At 53.4% G+C, this 22,876-nt stretch overlaps 1 protein-coding gene across 2 annotated transcripts in view; it reads left to right on the forward strand.

The window, feature by feature from the left end:
- Positions 1-22,876, forward strand: part of UBE4B (ubiquitination factor E4B) — a 100,205-nt gene that overhangs the window by 66,558 nt on the left and 10,771 nt on the right. For both annotated transcript variants that reach the window (XM_045858900.1, XM_045858901.1), the window contains 9 exons: positions 289-402; positions 1,888-2,086; positions 5,651-5,789; positions 9,074-9,173; positions 10,368-10,495; positions 11,099-11,197; positions 11,910-12,145; positions 17,563-17,689; positions 19,343-19,487. In XM_045858900.1, the coding sequence (XP_045714856.1) occupies positions 289-402; positions 1,888-2,086; positions 5,651-5,789; positions 9,074-9,173; positions 10,368-10,495; positions 11,099-11,197; positions 11,910-12,145; positions 17,563-17,689; positions 19,343-19,487 (1,287 nt within the window). The remainder of the gene's footprint in view (positions 1-288; positions 403-1,887; positions 2,087-5,650; positions 5,790-9,073; positions 9,174-10,367; positions 10,496-11,098; positions 11,198-11,909; positions 12,146-17,562; positions 17,690-19,342; positions 19,488-22,876) is intronic.

Below are 22,876 nucleotides of genomic sequence, written 5' to 3' on the forward strand. Positions count from 1 at the left end.
AGCGCAATGAAGGTCATTTCGAGCCTGTCCCGGAAAGGAAGGAAGTAGCAAAGGCTACTTTATTAAAACTGGAACGACGTACGCGCTCCACTCCACGTTCCACCTTCACGCTAGTTGCGTCGACGCGGCGGAGCGTGGACTTCCCTTCCGTTCTCCTTGCGGTCAGGTTCTCCTAAAGGGAGTGAATGTGGGAGAGGGAGAAAGCGGGAAGCACGCTAGCTGCTCTTAAATCAGAAAGGAATAATTTTAAAGTAAAGTTTTAATTTTTTTTTTTTTAATAAATTTCAGCAAGAGCTTTTCAAGATTCTGCATAGCATCTTGCTCAACGGTGAAACCCGTGAGGCTGCCCTGGGCTACATGGCCGCTGTCGTCAACGCCAACATGAAAAAAGCCCAGATGCAGGTAGGGTTCCCGACGGCTCCTTTGACTCACTCTCGACGCTCACTCCTCTGACCCGACTCCCGTGTACTCGGGGCCGACCGGACAGCGCTGCGGGACCTGGGGGTGCGGTGTGGAACGAGGCGGCGGCGCCTCTGGTGCTGCGCGAGGCTCGTGGTATGTGGGGCACCTGAGTCGACGTGCAGACATTACTGCTGCAGACACTCACGGCGTCTAGGAAGCCAGCAAAGCAAGGGACAGGGCTGGAGAGCAATGTGGAGGGATCAGAAAGGAGCTGGGGGTGATTTCTGCCTGAGCGGCAGAAAGGCCTGAGGAGGTGACCTTTGATCAGAGACCTGACTGATAAGACAGAACCTGCTGTTTCCAGGTTGGGAAAAGAGCTTTCTAGATAGGTCCGAGGCCCTGAGGCAGGAACGAACTAGCTTTGGAACAAGCCCCGCCCCCCCCCCAGCTGACCTGTGCAGCTGGAGGACAGTGAACGGGAGAGAGAAGGGTGGGTCGTGGGCTGCAGGGTGGGCAGAGGCTCCGTCAGTTTGGTCGATGTGGTAAGGACTGTAGCGAGGAGCCACCGGAGGGTTTTTTCGGCAAGGACCCCGCCCAGCAAGGGGGCTGTGCAGGTGGTGGACTGGAGTGGGAGGAGGGGCAGGAGCAGACCCGAGGAGCCCAGATACGAGGTTCCAGGTGCCCCGGCCCTGGTGAGGGAGGCCAGGGGCGTGGCCTGTTCTGCCAGAGTAGAAGAGTTACAGGGGCACGCTTGCTGCGTTACTGACAAAGGCCGAGACATTTCAACTCAGAAGAAGGAAAAACACGTATAGGGAAGCGTGGACCTCGTGTCAGACTGTCTGGATTTCCAGCCGTGGTTCCACCGTTTACTGACAGCGGGGCCTTGGCTCCGTCATCGTTTCTCCGCTGCCCCGTCGTGAGTGGAGACGGCAGTGGTCCTGCGTGTGTGGGCTGACCGTGCGTAAGGCTGTTAGAGCAGTGCCCGCTGCGTCGCGATCACTCGGCCTGGTTAGCTGTCCTTACTGTAGTTGCTGTGCGATTGCTGCAGGACTCTGCGGGTGCTGTCGGCCCCACAAACCTAGTCGAGTGGGAACAGTGAAACTAGTTGTTCTGATGCTCCGGAGGGAGCGTGAAGGAGAGAATGGAAGCGACGTTTCGTGCGCCTGCTTACTGATTTTGAAATCAGCTCTGAGGCGCACGCCACTTACATTCTCTGAGCCTTGGTGCCCTTCTCTGCAAAGTGTGAATACTAGGACGCCTGACTGCCGAGGGCTGTTGTGAAGAGTCAGTGAGAGAAGGTGTACAATGCTTCCCATGTGGTTTAACGCGCAACCGGTAGCACCTGCTGGCGGAGTGACCGTGGGGACGTGATACATGTGTCCTGTCTTTGGCACAAAGATGCACTTCTGGTCACCTTTCTCGTAAAGCCGTGCTAGAATTTCTCTCCAAATCGTTATTCTAAATACGTCCTTTCCTATTTCACAGACAGATGATAGATTGGTGTCTACAGACGGCTTCATGCTGAATTTCCTTTGGGTGCTGCAGCAGCTGAGCACAAAGATCAAGCTAGAGACGGTTGACCCCACGTACATATTCCACCCGCGGTGCCGGATCGCTCTTCCCCACGACGAGACCAGGGTGAACGCCACCATGGAGGACGTGAGCGACTGGCTGACCGAGCTTTGTGAGTGCTGCGTCCGCCGTCGGTCACTGAATGCTGCCCTTCTGTTTGTTTGTTTGTTTGTTTAAGGTTTTATTTATGTAGTCTTAGAGAAAGGGGAAGAGAGGAAGAAAGAGAGGGAGAGAAACATCATTGTGCGGTTGCCTCCCACTTGGCCCCTGCTGGGGACCTGGCCCACAACCCAGGGACGTGCCCTGCCTGAGAATCGAACCGGCAACCCTTTGGCTCGAATCCACTGAGCCACACCAGCCAGGGCATTTTTTTTTTTTTTTTAATAAAAGAAAGAATAGCTAGACGACCTTTACCAGCAGGTCACAGTTGGACTCGGAGCCTCATCCCGCAGCTGGGATTTGACGCCAGCGCAGCCTCCCCTGTCTGTCGGCTCCTGCCCCTTCCCGCCTCGCTCCCTCTGGCCCATTCTCCTCTCCTCCAGGGACCGGTTTCACCCACTCCTCTCCCCTACAGCGGTGACATCAGACTCGGGGACTTCGTGTCCCAAGATTCACTCCGAGGGAGTGGCAAAGGAGGGACCGTGTCTCAGGACTCGGTGGTTTGCCTCACTCAGGCAGTCGACATTACCCATATTCACGAGTCATGGCTCTCGTTAGGGCCCGACCTGGCTGCCAGTGCAAAGCTCTTTCTGAGTCGTGGTCAGTTTTCACCAAAACATAGGCAGCATCATACCCCAGAGATTTTAGTGTGCCTTCCATTTTGACCTCCCCTTACATTCTGTAGGAAATGTTCTATCTGTAGGCTTATGGGCTGATGGGGAAAAGAACTGTAAGTCTCTGAATTGCAGCTGTACTGTCTCGTCGTTAAATGTGAGGACACTGAGGTTCCAGAAGGTGCCAGCTCCCCTGGCCTGCTCATCAGCTAGTTCCGCCGCCGCCTGGGTCCTCTGCGGCGAGTCCGGGCCCCCCTCTCCCACACGGCCTGATCTGAGCGCTCCCTTTGCCATGTTTAGTTGGACTGCGGTTTCTCGAGCCTGTCCACAGTGAGAGAAGCAGTCTAATTCTTTGTGAAATCTGTTTCATTCAGGAGCCCTGATTCCAGAGGAGCCAGGCAGACTCCAGAATTCAGATCTGGGCTCTGGGAGTCCAGGGAGTTACAGGGTTGGGGAGAGAAGGTCAAGGGGGCTTTTCTAGAGAGCAGGCTGCCCGAAGAAAGGCTGGAGCCAAGGCAGGCCCGCTCTAAGGAAGGCCCCTTCCAGCGCGAAGGCCTGTGGGCAGGAGGAGGGAGAAGGGAGCCTACGCTGCCTGACCTCAGCCATTTTCCCGGCTGAAAGCAGTCACGGCCCAGTGAGGCTGGGAGGTGGAGGGAGAGAGTGCAAAGGAGCAAAGCCAGAGGAGACGAGAGAAGGAAGGGCAACAAGCAGAGGGGAGTTACGGAGGCTTGCGACAGATGATGTGTATCTGGGAGACAGGCGGTCAGGAAAACAGAAAAGTGGAGATGCAAGAGGAATGGGCGCCATGTTTCATGTTGCAGAGCTCAGCAGTTACGATCCTGGGTTCAGAGTGAGTCCTAAGTGGGTGGCTTGGCTTTCTACTTTTCCAATTTTTTGTTCTGGTAGAAACCCGAAGAATACCAATACTGGGCCTCAGCTAAGTGGTCACATCCGGCTCCTGTGGGTGGGTGATCCACCGCTGCCCCGGTTAAGAAGTCCGAGTTTGTAGAGTCTAGAAAAAGGGTGATTTTGTTTGGATGCTAGTGATTCCTCACAAATTATTACCTCTCCAGAAAAAAATGAATTTTTGAGCTAGATATATGATATGCAATGAAAATGAATATAGTAAAACAGTCCTTATTTGGATTAGCCAAAGTCAAATAGCTACATAGAAGAAATGGAAGGAAATACAGTGTTCTGAGTTTAAATATATATAATAAAAATGATAGCAGCAGCTTAGTTATATAGATTTTACATGTGTCAACTAAAATTCTCATGAAATATTTCATAGATCTTAATTGATGGTATAAAATATGAATTTTCCGAAAATACTATGGTTATTGATCTTTACTTCATCTGTAAAACATGCTGTCTAATGACAGACATCAGAACCCTGTGGCATTTATGTATGGAATGGGCAGTGGCAACATTGTGGGCAGGTACACACATTCCAAAAAAGTATTTCAACTGTCCTAAGAACTAAGTATCTAGCCTGGCTGGCGTAGCTCAGTGGATTGAGTGCGGGCTGCGAACCAAAGTGTCACAGGTTCGATTCCCAGCCAGGGTACATGCCTGGGTTGCAGGCCATAACCCCCAGCAACCGCACATGGATGTTTTTCTCTCTCTCTATCTCCCTCCATTCCCTCTCTAAAAATAAATAAATAAAGTCTTTTTTAAAAAGTAGCTTTAAAAAAAAAGAACTAAATATCTGATGAACAGTAAGTCAGCATTGGATTAATGTCATTTGAATTAGTAGCTGTTGGTCTAGTCTTAGAATAAACCTCATAGACTAATAAATTTAGAAGAATCAAAGGTTAAACATTTTTCTAAAAACCTAGTAAAGAAAACATGAAAAAAAAAACAGAGGATTTGACCTTTCTGTGGAAGAGAGAGAAATTTATAGTAATTTTAGAAATGAAGCTTACTGTCAGAGACTGTGTATATACATATGTATCTTAATGCATAAACACTCTTTGTATTGAGCAAGACAGAATGCACGTGTGAAATAAAGGAATAGAGGAAAATGTGTGCCCTATAATTGATAAAATTACGCCATTCAAAATACAGACCTGTTAGAAATATGTAAGGAGAAAACTATATTCTACCAGGAGGTGGGTTTTTTTGTTTGGAACAAAATGTAAGTAGTATGTGTCATAGGAAATAAATACTCTTATAGGGAAAATATGCGTACTTGTAGGAAGAATTGGATACAAATCGAAAGAAGTCTAAGTTATCATTATATAACCATAAATTATCCAAAAACAAGTAATAAGGTAGAATGGAAGCTTGTGAAGTAATAGATGTCATTTAATCAATTGATTCAGTCTACCTAAAGTGCATTCTGGGGATCCATAACAAAAATTATAACACTGTCATTCTCAGCAGTTCCACTTTCCAACATGTGCTCCGAAGCTGGGGGTGAGTGAATAACATTTAGTACATAGGTTTTCCAAGTACTGTTTCTAACAGAGAAAAATTAGAAACAGCGATATGCCCAATAGAAGGGACATGGTAGAATCTATAGCTTACTAACATAACATCACCTTGAGATTTTTAAATGACATGTACGACCTGTGTTATAAAATGTATAAGACACAAAGGATTTTTGGTCTGCATATATGTAAACATTTAATATGATGGGGAAGAAAACCTGCTCTTTAAATGGCATTCGCAGGAATTCTGTTTTTCTTACAACATTACCCTGTGGTTTTTTACGGTGGGTTTTTTTTTTTTTTTTTTTTTTGTCGGCGGGGGTAGGTTTTATCTTTCATTGTCTACAATTTTTGTGAAGTGTCCTTAAACTGCTTGAAAATCCAAGTGTAGTTTTGCCTCATTAGTTGTGCCTCTTCTCTGATGTAGTCCTGTAACCAGTCTTATTCGGGGGGTTACGTTCTTTTTCGTAGATGGAGACCAGCCTCCCTTTTCTGAGCCGAAATTCCCCACGGAGTGCTTCTTCCTCACCCTGCACGCCCACCACCTCTCCGTGCTGCCGAGCTGCCGTCGCTACATCCGCAGGCTCCGGGCCATCCGGGAGCTGAACAGGTGCGTGCGATGCCGTGTCCCGAGGTCGCCAGGGTCACCACGTGCTCCCACAAGCAGGCGGTTCTGTTGGGCCCACCTGCTCCGAATGTGGGGGGCACGTGTGTTGCAGAGCGCCCATCTGCCCCCACAGCCGCGCCCGTGTTCCTCAGTCGGCCAGAGTGCTTTACACGGTCACATGACCCAGACTCTTCTCGTTTCTGGGAGTGCTCAGTGCTCCGCATGTGGTTGCTGCAGGTTTCCATTGACTTTTGCCCCGGGTATGGTATCACCAGGGGGCACTTTAAAGGATCTCTTGGGTTCTAGGCATAGCCCTGCCCCTTCTCTGGGCTGTGAAATAGTAACTCTGGTTTCTGCTGATGAACAGGATCGCTGACCCCGCCGGCATGTGGTCCACTTTTTGCATGTGGCACTGAGAGACCAAAATGGCCAGACAGTGGCTTCAGTTTCCGAGTCACTGTCACCGTTGTTGTTTTTCTCCATCTGAGCACTTCTCCCCGTGCACCAGCACCTCTGACAGACAGAAGTCACAGAAACAGGAAGCAAACGTTTTGAACAGATAGTCTTGATTTCTAGCTAAATTCCATTATGATCAAAGACACTCTGATTTGTGTCCGTTGAACCTCATTGAGGTTTGCTTTATCCCCCAACATTTCCATTAGCAAATGTTTCAGGTGGGCCACAAGAACGTGCCTTCTGGGTAGTTCACTGCAGCGTTTCATGTGTCAGTGAAGTCAACTTGGCTCATCTTTTGCTCCCATTTTCCTTCTATCTGCTGATCGTATCAGCTTGTACGTCAGTAATTGAGAGAGGCCTGTAACAGCCTCAGGCTGTGGCTGCGGGTCTGTCCGTGCTGTCGTCCTGGAACAGGTGCCCCCCCGCCCGGGCTCCATCACCCCCACTGCCTTCTGAGGGTACTCGTCAGTGGCACGTCTGCCTCCTCCATTCCCAGCCACAGTGGAGTCGCTTCTGTGCTTCTCAGCGATGGCGGCGTTCCCTTCCCCCGTGTGATTTCACCGCCCAAACGGGGAGTACCCTCCGGGACGTGGTCCGTCCAGGGTGTGTACCTGGGGGCAGTGGTCTGAGCTCGCCAGAACTGGTTAGTTCCCACTGCTCGTCCCGGCTCCGTAATGCTGGGTTCAGCCCTCTGAGTGGTATCAGGGGCTTCCCGGCAACTCACTGCACCCAGCACAGGTCACTGTCAGTTCCAAGTTACAAACAGCTGGGCACACGAGCAGAACCCTGCCCGGCCCCTTGGGGAACCCTGCATCCAGACCCTCCGGCAGGCGTGATCCTGTCTGTGAATTTAGCTGGTGAAGCATCTCAGAGCCCGTTCCCGCCCACACTCCCCACGTTTCCATCGCCTCGTATTTAGTAGGTGGAACAACAGGGTCAAAGATGCTCGCGCCCTTGACCCTAGAACCCATGAACGTGTACCCTACACGGCGAAAGGGACTTCGCAGATGGGAGGGGGTTCAGAGTCTTGAGATGGGGAGGTTTTCCTGGGCCATCCTGGTGGTCCCGTTGCACAGGGGTCCCTGTGAGAGGGAGGGAGGCGGGACCGAGCGAGCAAAGGGAGCGTGCTGGGGGAGACAGGTGTCAGAGGGACATGGTCCATGAGCCGGGCGGCGGGGGGGGACCTCTGGAAGCCGCTGCAGGCAGGGAGACAGTCTTCCCCAGAGCCTCCAGGGGGAATGCTGACCGCGTTAGACCTCCGACCTCCGAAGCTCCATGACTGTAATTGTGTCATTTCAAGCCACAAGTTTGTGATAATCTGTTACAACCGCAGTGGGAAACACGAAAGGCACTAGCGACTCTTGCCCCTTTTTATTTTCCAATGTGAGCTTCTCCTGCATATTGAGGTGTAATTGGCCCGCAAGGACAGTGATTGATGTCGCTCTGAGGCGGGGAGGTGGGAGGCATGGTGGGGCCCCAGGGCACTTGGCGTTCTCCTGCAGCCCGACCGGCAGGCATTCTCGGAGTGCCCGTCCCGGCCCTGACTCTCGGGTGAAAGGTCCTGTAAGGCCGGGAGTTCAGTTTATGTTCGAATCTGGCACTTCGTACGACCGGACCCTGCTTTGTGGTCATCGTAGAAACTCCCTGGTCCATTGACTTTCCCTCGGGGTGAGGTTTTGACCCCTCGAGCCTGTCGTTGCGCTCCGTAAGCTCTCCAGCATGGCGGGGGGAGCCGCTCCGTGTCTTCACTGCCGAGCGTCCGTGCAGATTTTCCACGGGGAGCCTCGGGCCGCCGGGGTCCCGGCCTGAGATTCCGGCCGACCCTCACGGCCGAGTCAGAGAACGGGCCTCCTGTTGCCACTGCACCCGATCCCCACAACTTTCGGGACTTAGAATGACATCAGCGGTCATCCCACAGTTTGGGGGTGGAGGGCAAAGGCCCAAAATCAGGGCTGCATTCCTTGTGGAAGCTGTAGAGGAGAACCCCTTTCCTGGCCCTTCCCAGCTCCTGGACACCGCCCGCCTCTCCTGGGCTCCGGGCCCCTCCCCCGAGGCGCAGGAGACCTCTCTCCGGCCTCGGCGGTCACAGCGCCTTTTCTCACTCCGACTCCCTCCTCCTCCAGGAAGGACCCTGTGATGACTTGGGCCCACCCAGACAATCCAGGATACTCTCCCCATCTCCAGGTCCACACTCTTAATCACACCTGCAAAGTCCCTGTTGCCGTGTGAGGTGACACACGCACACACAGGTTCTGCAGATCAGGATGCGACGTCTTGGCGGGAGGAGCATTATTCTGTCCGGCACACTCACGTTCTGGTCGCACACCTGAGGGTCTAGTTCTTCTGGGATAAAGACAAAGAGTCTTTTCGAAGGTTACTGTTTGGTTTATTGCGTCCCTGAAATGGCTGGGGAAAGGTTCTCCTTCGAGCCCGGCCTGGCAGGAAGCGGCCTCAGGGTCCGGCCGGACAGAAGCGCCCACGAGCAGTGGGCACTTCTCCGCTCCCAGCACCGCGTGGCCGCGGCGGCACGGTGTTCGCCGCGGCCGTCCGTGAGGGTTCGCCTCTCGCCTTTCTCGGCGGACCAGGTCGGGCGTGGAAATTCGCTCGTCAATTTTAAGACATCATTTAGGAACCGATACAAAAAGAAAAACACTGCCAGTTAAACCAAAGCTTGTCATCGACTGTAAGATAGTCTCCGGTTTCAGAAATGCCAAAATCGGGGGAAGCTTGTGTCGCAGAGCCGTTGGGATTTCGGTCAGAATGAATAGATGAGGTGGTGGGTGACGCCTCTGCGTGGCTCCTCCCGTGTGACTGCCGGTCTTCGGTTTCAGAACCGTGGAAGATTTGAAAAACAACGAGAGCCAGTGGAAGGACTCCCCGCTGGCCACAAGGCACCGCGAGATGCTGAAGCGTTGCAAAACGCAGCTCAAGGTTTGTGTGGCTGACGGACAACTCCAGGCCAGCCTCGGAATAGTGCATTTCCCACCAGAGTGTGTGCCTTGGTTAAGCAGTTTTTGCCTCTCTATTTTTTCTTCATTGTTCTTCCCTCCGTCCCCCGAGATAAAATGCGTCTAAAAAGCTGTTGATGCTTTGCAGGCATCTGCATGATATTTTCATCTCAGGGCAGGCTGTGCCTGTGCCACGCCCCCGACGGTGCGCACTCCTAATCGATTCTGCCATCCTCAATTTAGTGTCACCTCCGTTCCCCGCCTCGGGTGGGGTCCTCTCCATTTTCCACACCCCGGCCCTGCACCCCAAAACACACTGGAGTGTGTCTGGCCATGCATTTTCATGGTGTTTAACAGAGTGGGTTTGTGGGAGTGGAAAAATCTGTTTCCTTTGCACCTCACTCTTCATTTTTAATTGAAAGCGATCCATCACACAGAACCCAGCCAGAAATGGGACGATTTGTGCTTATGAGGCAGCTTTAAAAGAAGTCGTCCAAGGGAAGCACGGGTAGCAAATTTATGCATTTTTCTTATGTTTTTGTTCACATTAGAAGGCTTTCTCTTGATCACTAGGGTAACGTATAAAAATTTGTATCTGACTTGGATTTCTGGCACAAGTTAAGATTTCAGTTTTATTCACTAAGAGACTGGACATCTTGGAGGTGCAGAATAAACTGGGGACTGTTACCAGGGTCTGCAGAACCCTTAAGCACTCCACAAGCAATGTCTCAAGGAGTCCATATATGGTTTAAATTAGCGTGTGCTTATTCCTCACAGGTCCTCGGAGGTAGGTGCTACACCCTCGGTGCACAAGCATTTTGCCCAGGGGCCGCTCGTAGGTGGAGCCCTGGGGTTCAGATGCAGATTTATCAGGGTTCTTCCCACTCACCGTCCCTGACACCCAAAGGGCCTCCCCCGTCAGCCCCCTCCCTGATCGAGCTATTTAAATATGAGAGCGGTGACCAGCCCCTGAGCACTCGCTGTGTGCTGGGATTGTGCCCAGGGGTCTGCCTGGCCCACCTTTTGTTTTTCTTAGAACGTGACCAGCACCCTAAAGCTGGTCAGCGGTGAGGCTCCTAAAGCCCCAGGCCTGCCCTCCCCCGGCCACGCCCCCACCCAGCACGCTGCAGGTACTTAGCTGCCACTGACCGTGGCTGGGCCGCGCCTGCTTCCACAGAAACTGGTACGATGCAAGGCCTGTGCTGACGCCGGCTTACTCGACGAGAGCTTCCTGAGACGGTGCCTGAATTTCTACGGCCTCCTCATTCAGCTGCTGCTCCGCATCCTGGACCCCGCCTACCCCGAGTGAGTGCGTGCGGTCCCCTTCCCCTCCTCTCTGGGCTTCACTGCCCTCGCTGCACTTCCCAGTCCGAGTCCGCCCGAGCGAGACCGCGTTTCTCGGTTGCCAGACTGCACACGTGTAGACTGTGACATCGGCGCGATTAACCAGTACCTTCCCTGTAATTAGTTAAGAGTAACAAGGAAATGTCAGCGCCTGCCGTTTGGAATTTGACGTAGTGCTTTTTAAGAACTGGCTTTATTCTTACCAATCTGCGGTTGATAGAAAATGAAATCTATAAACGGGAAGCTAAAAGCTGGAGATCTCGGCCTCTGGGCCGTCCTGAGCACGGGGCCCAGGAGTCTACCCGGCCAGTTCAGGGAGCGAGCTGAGCACGCTGGTGGCCTTCTGTCACCGGCCAGACGGCCCCTCCCTCCGTGGAGGCAGCCCTTTCGTTTACTCATCATCATCACCGTCACCGTCACCGTCCTGTTGCTGTGAGTGGGCGGGCCGTCTGCAGCAGCGCTGTGGGCCCCGGCGCTCCGCAGGGGCGGGAGACGTTGTTTGAAGTACAGACGCGTGACTCTGTCGTCCCAGACGGTAACTCGTGCTTTCCTCCTGGCTGACAGCGTGGCACTGCCTTTGAGTTCGGACGTCCCCAAGGTGTTTGCAGCGTTGCCTGAGTTTTATGTGGAAGATGTTGCCGAATTTTTATTTTTTATTGTACAGTAAGTTCCTTTAACACATTACCTGGTTCTCATGTGTTTTTCTGTGTCTTGTGTATGTGGTGAATTATATTGCAAACCTCCATTTTACACTTGCATGCCTGAGGTTTCGTGTGGCTGCTTTAACTGCTGCCCGGAGACCCGAGAGTAAATCCGGACGGCGGCGGCAGGCCAGTTCCGGGGGATATCTCGGAGACAGAAGGGGATTAGCAGCACTGACGATAATGTATTCTGTGAAAATTGGGTTGAATTTCTAATGATTATGTGCCTCTGAGAAACAGTAGGAGCGGTTTATAAATATCTCAGTGGAAATTCAAAGGCAGAAACACCACATCTATATCTTGTACCAAAAATTTTCTCAATAGGAAGATTGGAGAAAGGTTCCAAAGTAATGGGTTGAGTTTGTAAGTGACATTTTAGATTTTTAAAATTTAAAATGATTAACTCCATCAAAAAAAATTTTTTTAAGTGTTTTGGGTACTGAAGATCTTTTCTGAAACACACCAGAGGATTTAACCAGAGCTCTGGTTTATTTTCTAGAATGTTATGGCCAGGAGAGGTGACGGGTTTTAAGCCTGCCTGGTCGTAATACGAACGCTCACGTGAAACTTGGCACGTGAGAGGGAGTTGGGCCCCCGGCCCCCCTCCCCCCTTCAGCGTCTCCCCAGGGTGGGGTTCTCGGAGCGTCACGTCTCGCCCTTCTCGCCTCTCCCAGGTACTCTCCTCAGGTGCTTTATGAGCCCTGCACTCAGGATATCGTGATGTTCCTTGTTGTGATGTTGTGCAACCAGAACTACATCCGAAACCCCTATCTGGTGGCCAAGCTGGTGGAAGTCATGTTCATGACCAACCCCGCCGTTCAGCCGCGAACCCAGAAGTTTTTTGAAATGATCGAGAACCATCCTCTGTCCACTAAGTTGTTGGTCCCTTCCCTGATGAAGTTTTATACAGGTAGGTTCCTGGGTGTGCGGGGGGGCCAGGCCATCCAAAGCCCGTGGGTGAAGTCCCTGTACCCCTGTTACCAAGTGTCCCGATGTCGGGTTACGAGTGCAGCCTGCTGACCTGCTGCCAGCAGGGCGTGGACTGTTCGTCACCCGCCCCTACCCCCCCCCCCCGCCCCCCGCCTCCGAGCTGTGGAAATGGGACGTTGAGCCTGCTCAGACTCTTCTCCTGCTGGTTGAGCAGGAGCCTTGGAAAGCCAGGAGAGTGACCTTGAGATCCAGTTAGCGTCAGCAGCACAAGTTGGTGTTTCTGTCTGAAAACAGCTGGTCTATTTTAGCTTTGACCTTACAGCCTTAGCTTTGTAACACTGGCACGAACCCAGAATTTTGAAACTGAGAGTTAAAAATTCTTATTTGGGGGGAACCCCACTCACACCAGTGGAGTAAGGGGTCCTGGAAGACCTCACTGATCCTTGAATTCACGTTTAGTGCGTGCCTGCTCTGGGCCCTGCTCTGGGTGCCGGGCGACCCCGGTGAGCAAGATGAAAACACATCAGACGCCCTGCAGGGGGCGCTCCTCTCCTGGTGGGTGTGTGTTTCCAATGCTTATTTTTATTGGGCTCTTCACTTGCCAGTGCATTTTCATAAAGCCTGTTCCCTGTGGGACCTGTCCCTGTCCTCCCCCGAGGGCGCACCTCGTGCTGGTGGAGCGTTTTCTCTCCGGGTCGTCTTTTTCTTGGGGAAAGGAAGCGCGTCTTGTCTGTCTTCTTCTGTCGAACCCAGCACATTCTGGGCGCTCAGTGCCTTCGGCGTTTGGTGGGGTGCACTCACCGCGCCCCAGAAAAGACGCCGGCCTTGGGGAGCACAGTCGCTTGCTGCTCAGAGCAGCCGCAGTGGTCAGGACTCCTCTGTGTTTGGGGACAGCCACCCCTCCCCCATGGCCCAGGACCTGCTCCTGCTCATTTGGGGCTGGAGCTGTCGTCTCTCTTCACTTCTGAGGGTTCTAGGCACCTGTCTACCTCCTGTCCCCATTGTCACAATTATTTTGTGGCCTCTGAGAGTGTCTCTTCCTTTAGCCTGACTATGTCTTCTTAAGCCTAAAGCAAGTTCACAAGCCCTTGAAGTTTTGTTAAGTTTTGCTAACATCCTCACTTGGGCAACAGCAGAGAACACGGCCGGGTGGGAGGCCCCGTCTCGGCTCCCCGGGCTCCTCTCCTGCCTCGTGGCCCCGAGGGGAGGACCTCGGGCCCCCCCGGTGCCGGTGGTGCACAGCGCAGTGCAGGGCAGGCCTGGCGCAGGCCTTGCGCATCCCAGGCTCAGTCCAAGTGAAGATCATTCTGTATTTCTTAAAATAACGATGAGGTGCCTCTTTTCACCTATGGAATTTATTTTTAAGGTGCGCATACCTAGCGCTGATGTGGGTACAGAGAAGGGGACTGATTTGCAGAAGCCTGTTTTTTCTCCCCTGCAACTAGTGTGCGGAGTTGGTGCTGTGAGACGCCGCGAGAATGTGTGCACGTCGGTGGGGCCTTTCTGGAAAGGGGCTTGGCAGCCACACCTAAAGCCTTAGAGATCGTTGTATCCTGTTCATCAGTCACAGTCCCGGCAGGAAAACAGGAGCACACCCATTATTTTAATAGAAGGTGGTGTAAGGAACTGGTCGGATATTTGAAGACAGGAAGGCACCTAAGGGACACTGGAGGGGCACAGGTGCTGGAAGCAGCGATCACCTGCCCGCGGGGCTGGAGGAACCAGGGGAGGAGACTGGCGTTCCTGGCATGCAATAGCTCGGATGAGGGCTTGGACAGAACCGGGACCCAGACCTCTGGGGGAGGGCACCGGCCAGCTGGGCTGGCGTCTCTGCAGCTGTACGCGTTTGCTAGCCCCGTGGGTGGGGCGCAGAGCTGGAAACCGGAACCACCCCTCCCCGCTGCGGGGATCAGCAGTGCTGATAGGGCGTCACTGCTCACCTTCAGTTGTCCCGTTCTCCTGCAGCGCCCCCTGTTGGCGAGCCTAACAAATGGCCAGCTGCAAAGGGAGCCGTGGGCCCCAGCATCCCAAAGTCAGGTGTAAAGTGTGGGTTGGGGGCAGAGAGACAGCAGTTAAATGAACAGCACACCCCCATGCATGTAAACCTAGTTTCTAGTGATCTGTTCTGTGGGAACCATTATAAATATATGTAAATGTGTGGTATAATATTCACTGCAACATTATGTATTATAATTCATTGTAGTGAAACTGTTAAAAACAAGCTAAATTACTGCAAATGCTAGATAAATTAAGTTATAGTTTATCCATATAGTGGGATCTGTATAAGCCATGAAAAATAATGTGTTATTTGCATTAAGTGGGTAGGTAATAAAAAGTAAAGAAAATGCCAAGTAATGAAACTATGTAAAATATGACCACATTTTGGTATGTATATATATGATAGAAAAGAGTGTGGAAGAATTTTTTTCAGCAATTCATAGGTTTTATTTATTTTTCTTTTTAGAGTTTTTTTTTTTACTTAATATCTTTTTTATTGTTTATTTTGTTACAGTTGTCACAGTTTTCCCCCCTTTGGGGTGTTGGTTATTTTTGAACGGTAGAATTGTAATTTATTTCTTTCCTTTTTGGTTACCTGAACTTTTAAAATTTCCCACAGTAGACATGTATTGTTAGTATTAACACCAAAACAGTTAAATGCATTTTGTACTCAGTGCCCAGGACCCGGCTCTGTGGCTTCCGAGTAAAGGACGGGGGTGTGTGGGGGTTAGGGCTGGGCCTCTTGCTGGTGAGGCCAGGGCTGGGCCTGGTGGAGCCGCACCAGTGAGGTCTCGGGAGCCGGCGGGCGGGCGTTGTCCGCACCCCCCGCCCCCCCCCCCCCCCGCCTCCTGCCACCAAGCAGTGGGCCCTCTGGCCCCGGACACCTCCGTGGTCATGGAGAGATGATACCCGTGCTAATAATAGCCGCCACTTATTGAACATATACTGATCCTTGCACTTAATCCCAACCGCAGCCCTCACGCTGGGTGCTATAAATATCCCATTTTACACAGGAGGAAACTGGAGCTTAGAAAGGTCAAGAAGCTTGCTGAAGGTCAACAGCTACGAGTGGCAGCACCCTCAGCAGTTGGACTTGAGCACAGGTGCTCCTGGCTGCCACGCTGTTCCTCCTACAGTTACCAGGGGACCGGCGCCAGAGAGCCTGCGGGGGAAGGGGGCAGCCCAGACAGTCCCCCACTCGGCCCTCAAATCCAGGCTGAGACCTCTGATCCCCACCCAACCCCTGAACGTGGGTGACTCTCAGACGCGTCACAGCTTGAGATAGGGAGCAGGCACCTTTTTTATACCCCAGGGAGAGTAGGCTAGCTTAGGACATGCTTAAGGGCAAATTTTTATTTCAAAAATAAAGTTCAGTTTCAAAATAAGAGTGTTTTATTTGTGTCCCAGTGGTCTGTTCCTTCAGGACCAGCTCTCAAAAGTCGGCTACTCAGAACGTGGAGGAACACTGACGGCCAAACTTATTTCAGGGCTCTTCTCTTCCCCGGGCTGATCTGGTCTGCAAGGCCAGCGTTAGCCCGAGTCCCGTCTGGCGCTGATGGGGCAAATGCCCCTGAGGCCGCTGCTGGGTGTCAGCACAGGTTTTGGTGCCGGGGCCTATGGGTGACGATGTCAGCTCCCTGCCGGTGGGGGTCCGACGTTCTAGCTGGGAGGCCGACCCTGCACCAGGAAATAAGATGCTTGCAGACAGGGGGTGCGGACGAGGGCACGGCACTCCTCTAGGAAGCGTGGTCGGGAAGGTCTCTGAGGAGACGTCTTGGGAGCCACGTTGAAGATGAGACGAAGGAGTTGACCGTAGGTCGCAGCCACGGTGTGGCAGGCACGGGGCAGCCAGGCTGAGGGAAGTCCCTGAAACCAGGCAGCTTAAGGAATCAGGTATGGAGGGGTCTGGTTCATTCCCAGCCCCTTAGGAGCAGGACTGGCAATTAGAGCTTGGGCTGAAGTAGCTCTGAGGTAACGTTAAGAGGGAATTTTTACTTAAAGGGTGGGAGAGGTGTGTGTGGATGAGTAATAAGCTAACAGTAGGTCTGCCTGGCCTCTGCCATGTTCAGGCTGCAGTACAGATGTTAAGAGCGATTTAGAGGGTGTAAGAGGCTATGTCCTCACCCCCACCGCCTGCTGCCACCTGGGCACCTTCCTTTTGTGGACTGCTAAATCAGTTCTCCACACTTCAGTTCACACGTCTGTCTGTCAGTTAATAAAGTGACACTTAGTTCACCTTTTAGAAAAGGTTGGCCTAATGAATATACATAAGTGATTTCAGGTCTTTGTGTAGTAGGTGAGAATTAGCTTATTTCTTTTATTTTTAAGATTTTATTTATTTTTAGAAAGAGGGGAAGGGAGGGAGAAAGAGGGAGAGAAACATCAATGTGCAAGAAAAACATCTTGGTTGCCTCTTGCACGCCCCCAACTGGGGACCTGGCCCTCAACCCAGTCATGTGCCTTGACCAGGAATCAAACCGGTGACCTTTTGGTTCACGGGCTGACATTCAGTCCACTGAGCCACACCAGCCAGGGCTCTTTTATTTTTAAATAACTATTTTCTTTTTTAATCACAAAAAATTGTGTTTGTTGGGAAATATAGAAATTTCCAAGAAAATAAAACCATTGATAACCTCCGTACTCAAGAGAATCTCTGTTAGCATTTGCCCCGTGTCTTTCCAGTGTCTGCATTAACGCGTGTGAGTCCGTCCGTCCATCTGTGCATGTTTTCTCGCACAGGCACCTGTGTTTTTTCAGGCACCTGTGGCGCCTGCCTCCCCGACCCTCACCCCCACTCGGTGGTGTCACTCTGCCACGCTTGCCACAAAAAAGCCTTACTGTAGTTTGTCTTTTTCTGAAGCCTTACTGTCTTGACCCCCCAGTTTTTCCTCTCTTGAAAATTTGTCGTGAATTCAGGAATTTTTCCCGCTTAAACTGTCATTTGTAGGCAAGTCTGGTCTTTGTTCCATTTTTAATAGGTACGTGGGTGTTGGTCATTGCAGATGAGTGATGAACTCGCGGGGGTTCCTCTGCTTTTCTCTGTCTTGGTACATGTTTGAAAATGTCCCTGATACTAAAGTATTTGAAAGAGTAGTCACGTTTGATAGGTACGTGGACCCTAGTAGAGTTTAACCGTGTTTTTTTTTTTCCTGCTCAGGAATGCTTATTTGACGTGCTGTGGAACTTCTACAAATTAGTAACTAAAACTGGGGGGGGGCGTGTGATCGTTCAGTCTCTGGTCTTTAGTGAGTTGATGATACCCCAGTAGTGACTCCAAGTGGTCTTTCAGCTCTGAGTGTGCAGATTTGCATTTATGCGGTAACATTGTAGCAGTGCTAACTGCTTTTGAAGAGGTGAGAAAGGATGTACATCCTTCACTCCCCCGTCTGTCTTTTTCAGATGTCGAGCATACCGGAGCTACCAGCGAGTTCTATGACAAGTTCACCATTCGCTATCATATTAGCACCATTTTTAAAAGCCTTTGGCAGAACATAGCTCACCATGGCACCTTCATGGAGGAGTTCAAGTGAGTATCGGGCCCCCGATGTCACAACTTGCCCTGTTGCAAATCACAGGCAGAGGGGCTGCTTAGAAGCGTCCACAGCTGGGCTCTTGTTGACCGTCTGCTCGGCCTCAGCGCCTCTAAGTTTTCCGCACGGTCCTGCTCGGGGCGAGCATGGTTACCGAAGCGTCTGTGCTTACGAGATACCGCTGGACTTCGGGTTTGTCAGGATCCCTGGGGGACGGCATACAGGAGGAAAGAATCTCTAAACACCCCGAGGGGATGCGTTCAGTGTTTCTGTGATCACAGTGTTGAAGGAAGTTGTCAGAATGACGAAAACGAGACCTTACTGTGTTCTTGAACGTGACGTCAAGCTTTGGAGTTAGGAGTGGGAGGAGGAGTCTAGATTCAGAAACAGTCAGATTGGGGTTGTCATCCGAACTGCCCTTTATATAAGGCCCTAAACCTTGACGAAGGACTTCTCATTACTGACCTGGAATTTTTCAGCACCTACTGCAACCTGGACACTAGTAACTCCCTCTAAATTACTTGAAGAAGAAAAGTGGATGACAATGCCGTACTGTCACATTACTCCTCAGGAGACGTCCCGTCTACTGGGATCTTTTTTGCAGCCTGTGAGATCTTGGTCAAGTCCAGCCCTCACTTGTCAACTGCGTTACTAGTCAATAATATTCGTGTTACCAGTGGAGTAGCCACCTGCGAAATAGCTTTCTGCAAGGGAAACTATAAATAAATTAAATCTTTGTTTCCATGAACTGCTATTATAGTCAGAATTACGTTCCAGCGGAATCCTGGCACACGCTCGGGAGACCAGGCGGGCCCACAACTCGATCTGCGTGTCCCTGAGAGCCAGGCCCCCGCCCTTGCTCGCAGGAACCTCTCTTCCCCGGGCCTGGGCCGGCCCGCCACCCTGATGGCACAGCGGCAGGTCCTGAAGGGTCGCCCTCCCCTGTCCGCTAGTCCGGCACGCTCAGAGCCTAGCACGGGTGGGCCAGGCCGTCTCAGTTCACCCGCGTGTCCCTCCGCCCTAACTCGAGTTGCGGGGCAGCTGTGGATTGGGTGGAGCCTCGGGCTCTGTATAGTAAGCCAGCAGCCTGCTTTATCAGTATCACAGCTTCCTGGGTTCCTTCAGCTCGCCTTTCTCTGTAGTGGGAATAGCTGTATCCGTAGTTCTCTTGTCTGTTATACGTAGTCATTACTGGTGCTTGCTTTTATCCTGGTGAATGTAAGCATATCTTCTTTCCTGGTCTGAAAGACTGTTTTCTCCACTTAGAGTCTTTGAGGGAAGGAGCCAGGGGTGTGCTGGTGGTAAGCCTCCCTGGAGGGACAAAAGTCAGTCCATGCCAGTTTGCTGGGGTGTAAGTGCTTCCACTGTTGCCAAATCTAAGCTGCCACGGGAGTCTGCTCACCAAATTCCAGAATATTAGCAGTTGGCTCTGCTAGTGGTGCAGAGTGTCTCCAGCACAGCACTGGGATGGGCTTGTCACAACTGACTCAAAAGCACAACAGACTCTAAGGGGAGAGACTTGACCTTCACGGGGTGTTCAGGTCGTGCCGAGGTCAGCAGACTCCCAGGGCGACGCGCTCGGCCCGCCCCTCTGGGGTCCGCCGTGGCGTCCGGCCGCAGGGAGACGCGTGACCGCGTTTCCTTTTCAGCTCCGGGAAGCAGTTCGTTCGCTACATAAACATGCTGATCAACGACACGACCTTCCTGCTCGACGAGAGCCTGGAGTCGCTGAAGCGCATCCACGAGGTGCAGGAGGAGATGAAGAACAAGGAGCAGTGGGAGCAGCTGCCCCGGGTGAGTGCGGGGGTGGGGGGCTGCCACCTCCGGGGGCCTGCAGGCCTGGCCCCGACTCCCCGTCAGTACCCCGTTCCTCCGCCCACGGGCGTCCGTGGGGTGGCCTCCAAGGTCCGGGGCGGGAGAAAACTTGAGCACTGGCTGTAAAGCTAAGAAACGAGTTGCAGAGTCTTTCCCGCTGTGTCCAGAAAACGTGTTCTGCCTTTTCATTATAAAGGGCTTCTTGGAGAACTTTTATTACCTGAACGTGTTAAAATTTATGAAAGGAACTAGGAAATAAACCTCAAATCTCTGCTAGGTGAGAAATTCCACGTGATCTTTGGGCATCTGTGTGACTCCCTCAGGATCCTGGTGGGATTTCTCCTCCCGGTCCATCTTGGCTTTCCTGCTCACTCGGGGGGCGGGGCCTGGTTCGCCAGTTCTGTGGGTAAGCCGTGCTGGCCCCGCTGCCCCGCCGTGACCATGGTGTCTGCATGGCCCCCCCGCTGGTCACTGGGCCCTTGGCAGCTACGCCGACTTCGCTCGCGGGCTGGGTCTCTTCCTGGCGTGAGGCTCCGAGTCAGAGCCTCTTTCCAGAGGGAGCGCTCGTGGACAAGGGGGAAGGACTGGTTTCTCTTTACTTGCAGTAGCATTCTGAAAACGAAGCTATTGCTGGGGCTCTAATACTGTGGTGTCAAAAGTACCTTAAACACGAGACACTGAAGCACGTTTAAGGGAAGGTTTCCTTTCCACATATGCCTGCAGCTTTGAGGATTTCATGTCTTGGTCCAGCCAACACGTTTAAACTACAGGCTTTGCCCAGGGTCCGTGAACACTGGCCGTCTCCTGCATCCGGGCCGCCACCCTCCTGGGCCCCTCCCTTGTGCTGCTGAGGTGGTGCCACGGTCCTCTTTCCACCTGCCCGCACACTGTGGACACCCCCTGGGTGCCATGCTGCCCACTGCCCCCACACCCATTGCCAAACATGCCTTGATCTTTGGCTCCTGTGTCTCCAAAACCTCCCTCCCACCGCTCCCCATCCCTCAAGGGCACTCGCCCCCCCCCGTGGCTCTGACACACCCTCCTGAGCCTGCCCCCCTCTGCAGACAGTCAGCTCTGGTCTGGACTGGCCCCAGGCACTCGCCTCATCAGTGCTGCGGCAGGGCAGCCGGTGAGGCCTCGCTGGGGGCCCCCCAGCTCCGGAGTCCAGGGCGTCTGGGCTGGAGAATTGACGCTGCCTCCCGCAGAAAGTTCTTCCATCTCTGTGTCCTTGTCTGCAAGTTGGGTCGCCCCTCCTTTGCAGGAGAGCTGTGAGAAGGGACGGTGGAGGCCAGTTCATGGCTCAGGACTGGCCCAGAGAAGGCGCCCCGCGTGGAGGGCGCCCCTGGTTCCTCCTGTCTGTTACCCCTGAACTGAAACCGCCCGGCCTTTGGGGAAGGTCTCGTCCAAACGTTCCCCGGTCGGCGGGCGCAGCTGCAAAGCTTCACCTTTGCCTCCACCTGGGTAGCGCCCGCTTAGCAGGCTTTTCCCGGACCAGCCCGTATTGTGCCGTGGCTGCTGGGCACGGGCCCCTGCACGTTCGTTATCTTGTTCACAGTCAGTGCTTAAAAGCATTGGTCTGAGACGACCGAACAGCTAGTATTGATTCTGGGCTGTGTTAATGGACGGGAAAGGGGCATAAATCACCCCTAACAAGTGCCATTTCGGGAACCATTTCTGTTTGACTTCAGAGTCCCTTCCTGCCGGGCACTCCCGCCTGCTCCTTGGCTCCCGCCCTCCGGGCCCCGGGGCCCGGCCGCAGGCCTCTCTCCGCGCCTGCTCCCCGTGTCAGCGTTCCGCGGCAAGGGTGCTGGTCTGCGCTGGAATGCAGTAGAATTACGACATAATCCTGATTTTTTACTGTGAACGACTGTCCGTAAGCTGCAGGACGTTTAGTGTCCCTGGCTCACGCCCACCCAGTGCCCGTGATGGGGCCTGGTGCCCCTGCTGAGGGTCACTGCCGGGAGATTCCGTCGGCTCCGGGGCTTCAGAAGTCTGCGCCCTGGAGACTCGGAGCGTGTCTCCCCAGCTCAGCGCCCTCCCGCTCGACAACCAGCTGCTGGCGAGCCTCTCCCCCGGGTGGTGGGAGGGGCCCTCGCACGTCACCGGCCCAGACCGGAGCCCTGGCGCTGTCCTCCAGGCCTGCCGGGCTCGGCTGCTGTCGCCCCCGGCGGCTCTGGCTCAGCACTGGGGCGTCTTCCTTGATTCCTCCCCTCTTCGCAGAACCTTTGGGCTCTCTCTTAAAGCACACCCACTTGTGGCCTGTTCCCCCCGAGTCCCAGCCGCTACCATCTCTGGTCTGGTTACTGCCGTGGCCCCGTCTGGTCTCTCAGCCACCACCCTTGCCCATCTGCCTGCATTCCTGCACACCACTGCCTAGTGGTGGCAAAACCTCGGCCTGCTCACCGTCCCCGCTCCTCTCAGAGTCCTCCCAGGCTCCCCCTCTCATCCATCGGGTCCCGAGGTGGAGAGTGGCCGGGAGGGCGCAGCGGTGCCCGGCCCCCCACCTCCCCCACCACTCGGCACCCAGCCGCACTGCGGGCTCTTCGCCGCGAGCCAAGCCTTTGCGCTTGCTGTTCCCTCCTCCTGGCACCTCTTCCCCCGGGTTTTTGCTGACTCACTTCCTTCGGATGCCCGCTCAGATGTCACCTCCCCAGGGAGAGGCCTTCCCGTTCCTTTCTGGAGTCGCATGTCCTGACCCCAACACACGCCTCTCCCTCGCCTGGTTCATCTCTTCGTCGCTGTCCGACCTGTGCGTCTGTCTGGGTGTGTGTCTGCTCCCTGCCTGTCGCCCTCCCTGAGCTCCGTGAGGGCGGGGGCCTCGTGGGTCACGTTCTCTTCTCCGCCTCCAGTGCCCAAGGAGGGGCTGACCTGTAGGAGGGCCAGCTCGTACGCACTGATGAGTTGAGGCACTTCCCTCCTTGCTGTTCGTGGGTCTCCCCAGGCTCGGCCTTTCCCCCCGCGGGCCCGTTCTCGACCGAGGGGCAGTCTAGCAGTCGGCACTTCTAGCCCCCCCTGCCCGCCCACCCAAGGTGTAAGACTCTCTCTGCTGGCGTTTCTGTATTCTGTCCGTCTCAGAGCAGTCAGTGTTCCCCTTCCTTTGCCCACAAGTCAGATACACCTTGTCCTCTTGTTGCCTCGCCGGTGTCTGAACCGAAGGAGGGGACCGTGCAAGCAGAGGCAAGCACGCAGACAGTTGAAGGGGCGATCGCCTCGCAGTGTGGAAAGACGACATTCAAAGGCTTAGCAAGTGACAGGTCCTCGGTACAGGGGCAAAACCTACAGGCCTCAGTATCACGCTGCATGTTTCTCAAGTAAGGATAACCAGTAAAAACTGCTGCTGGGGGGAGGGGACCGTCCTTTGTCAGCAC

Source organism: Phyllostomus hastatus, unplaced genomic scaffold (assembly GCF_019186645.2).
Source record: "Phyllostomus hastatus isolate PE091 unplaced genomic scaffold, TTU_PhHast_1.1 phas_scaffold_182, whole genome shotgun sequence".
Taxonomy (NCBI): Eukaryota; Metazoa; Chordata; class Mammalia; order Chiroptera; family Phyllostomidae; genus Phyllostomus; species Phyllostomus hastatus.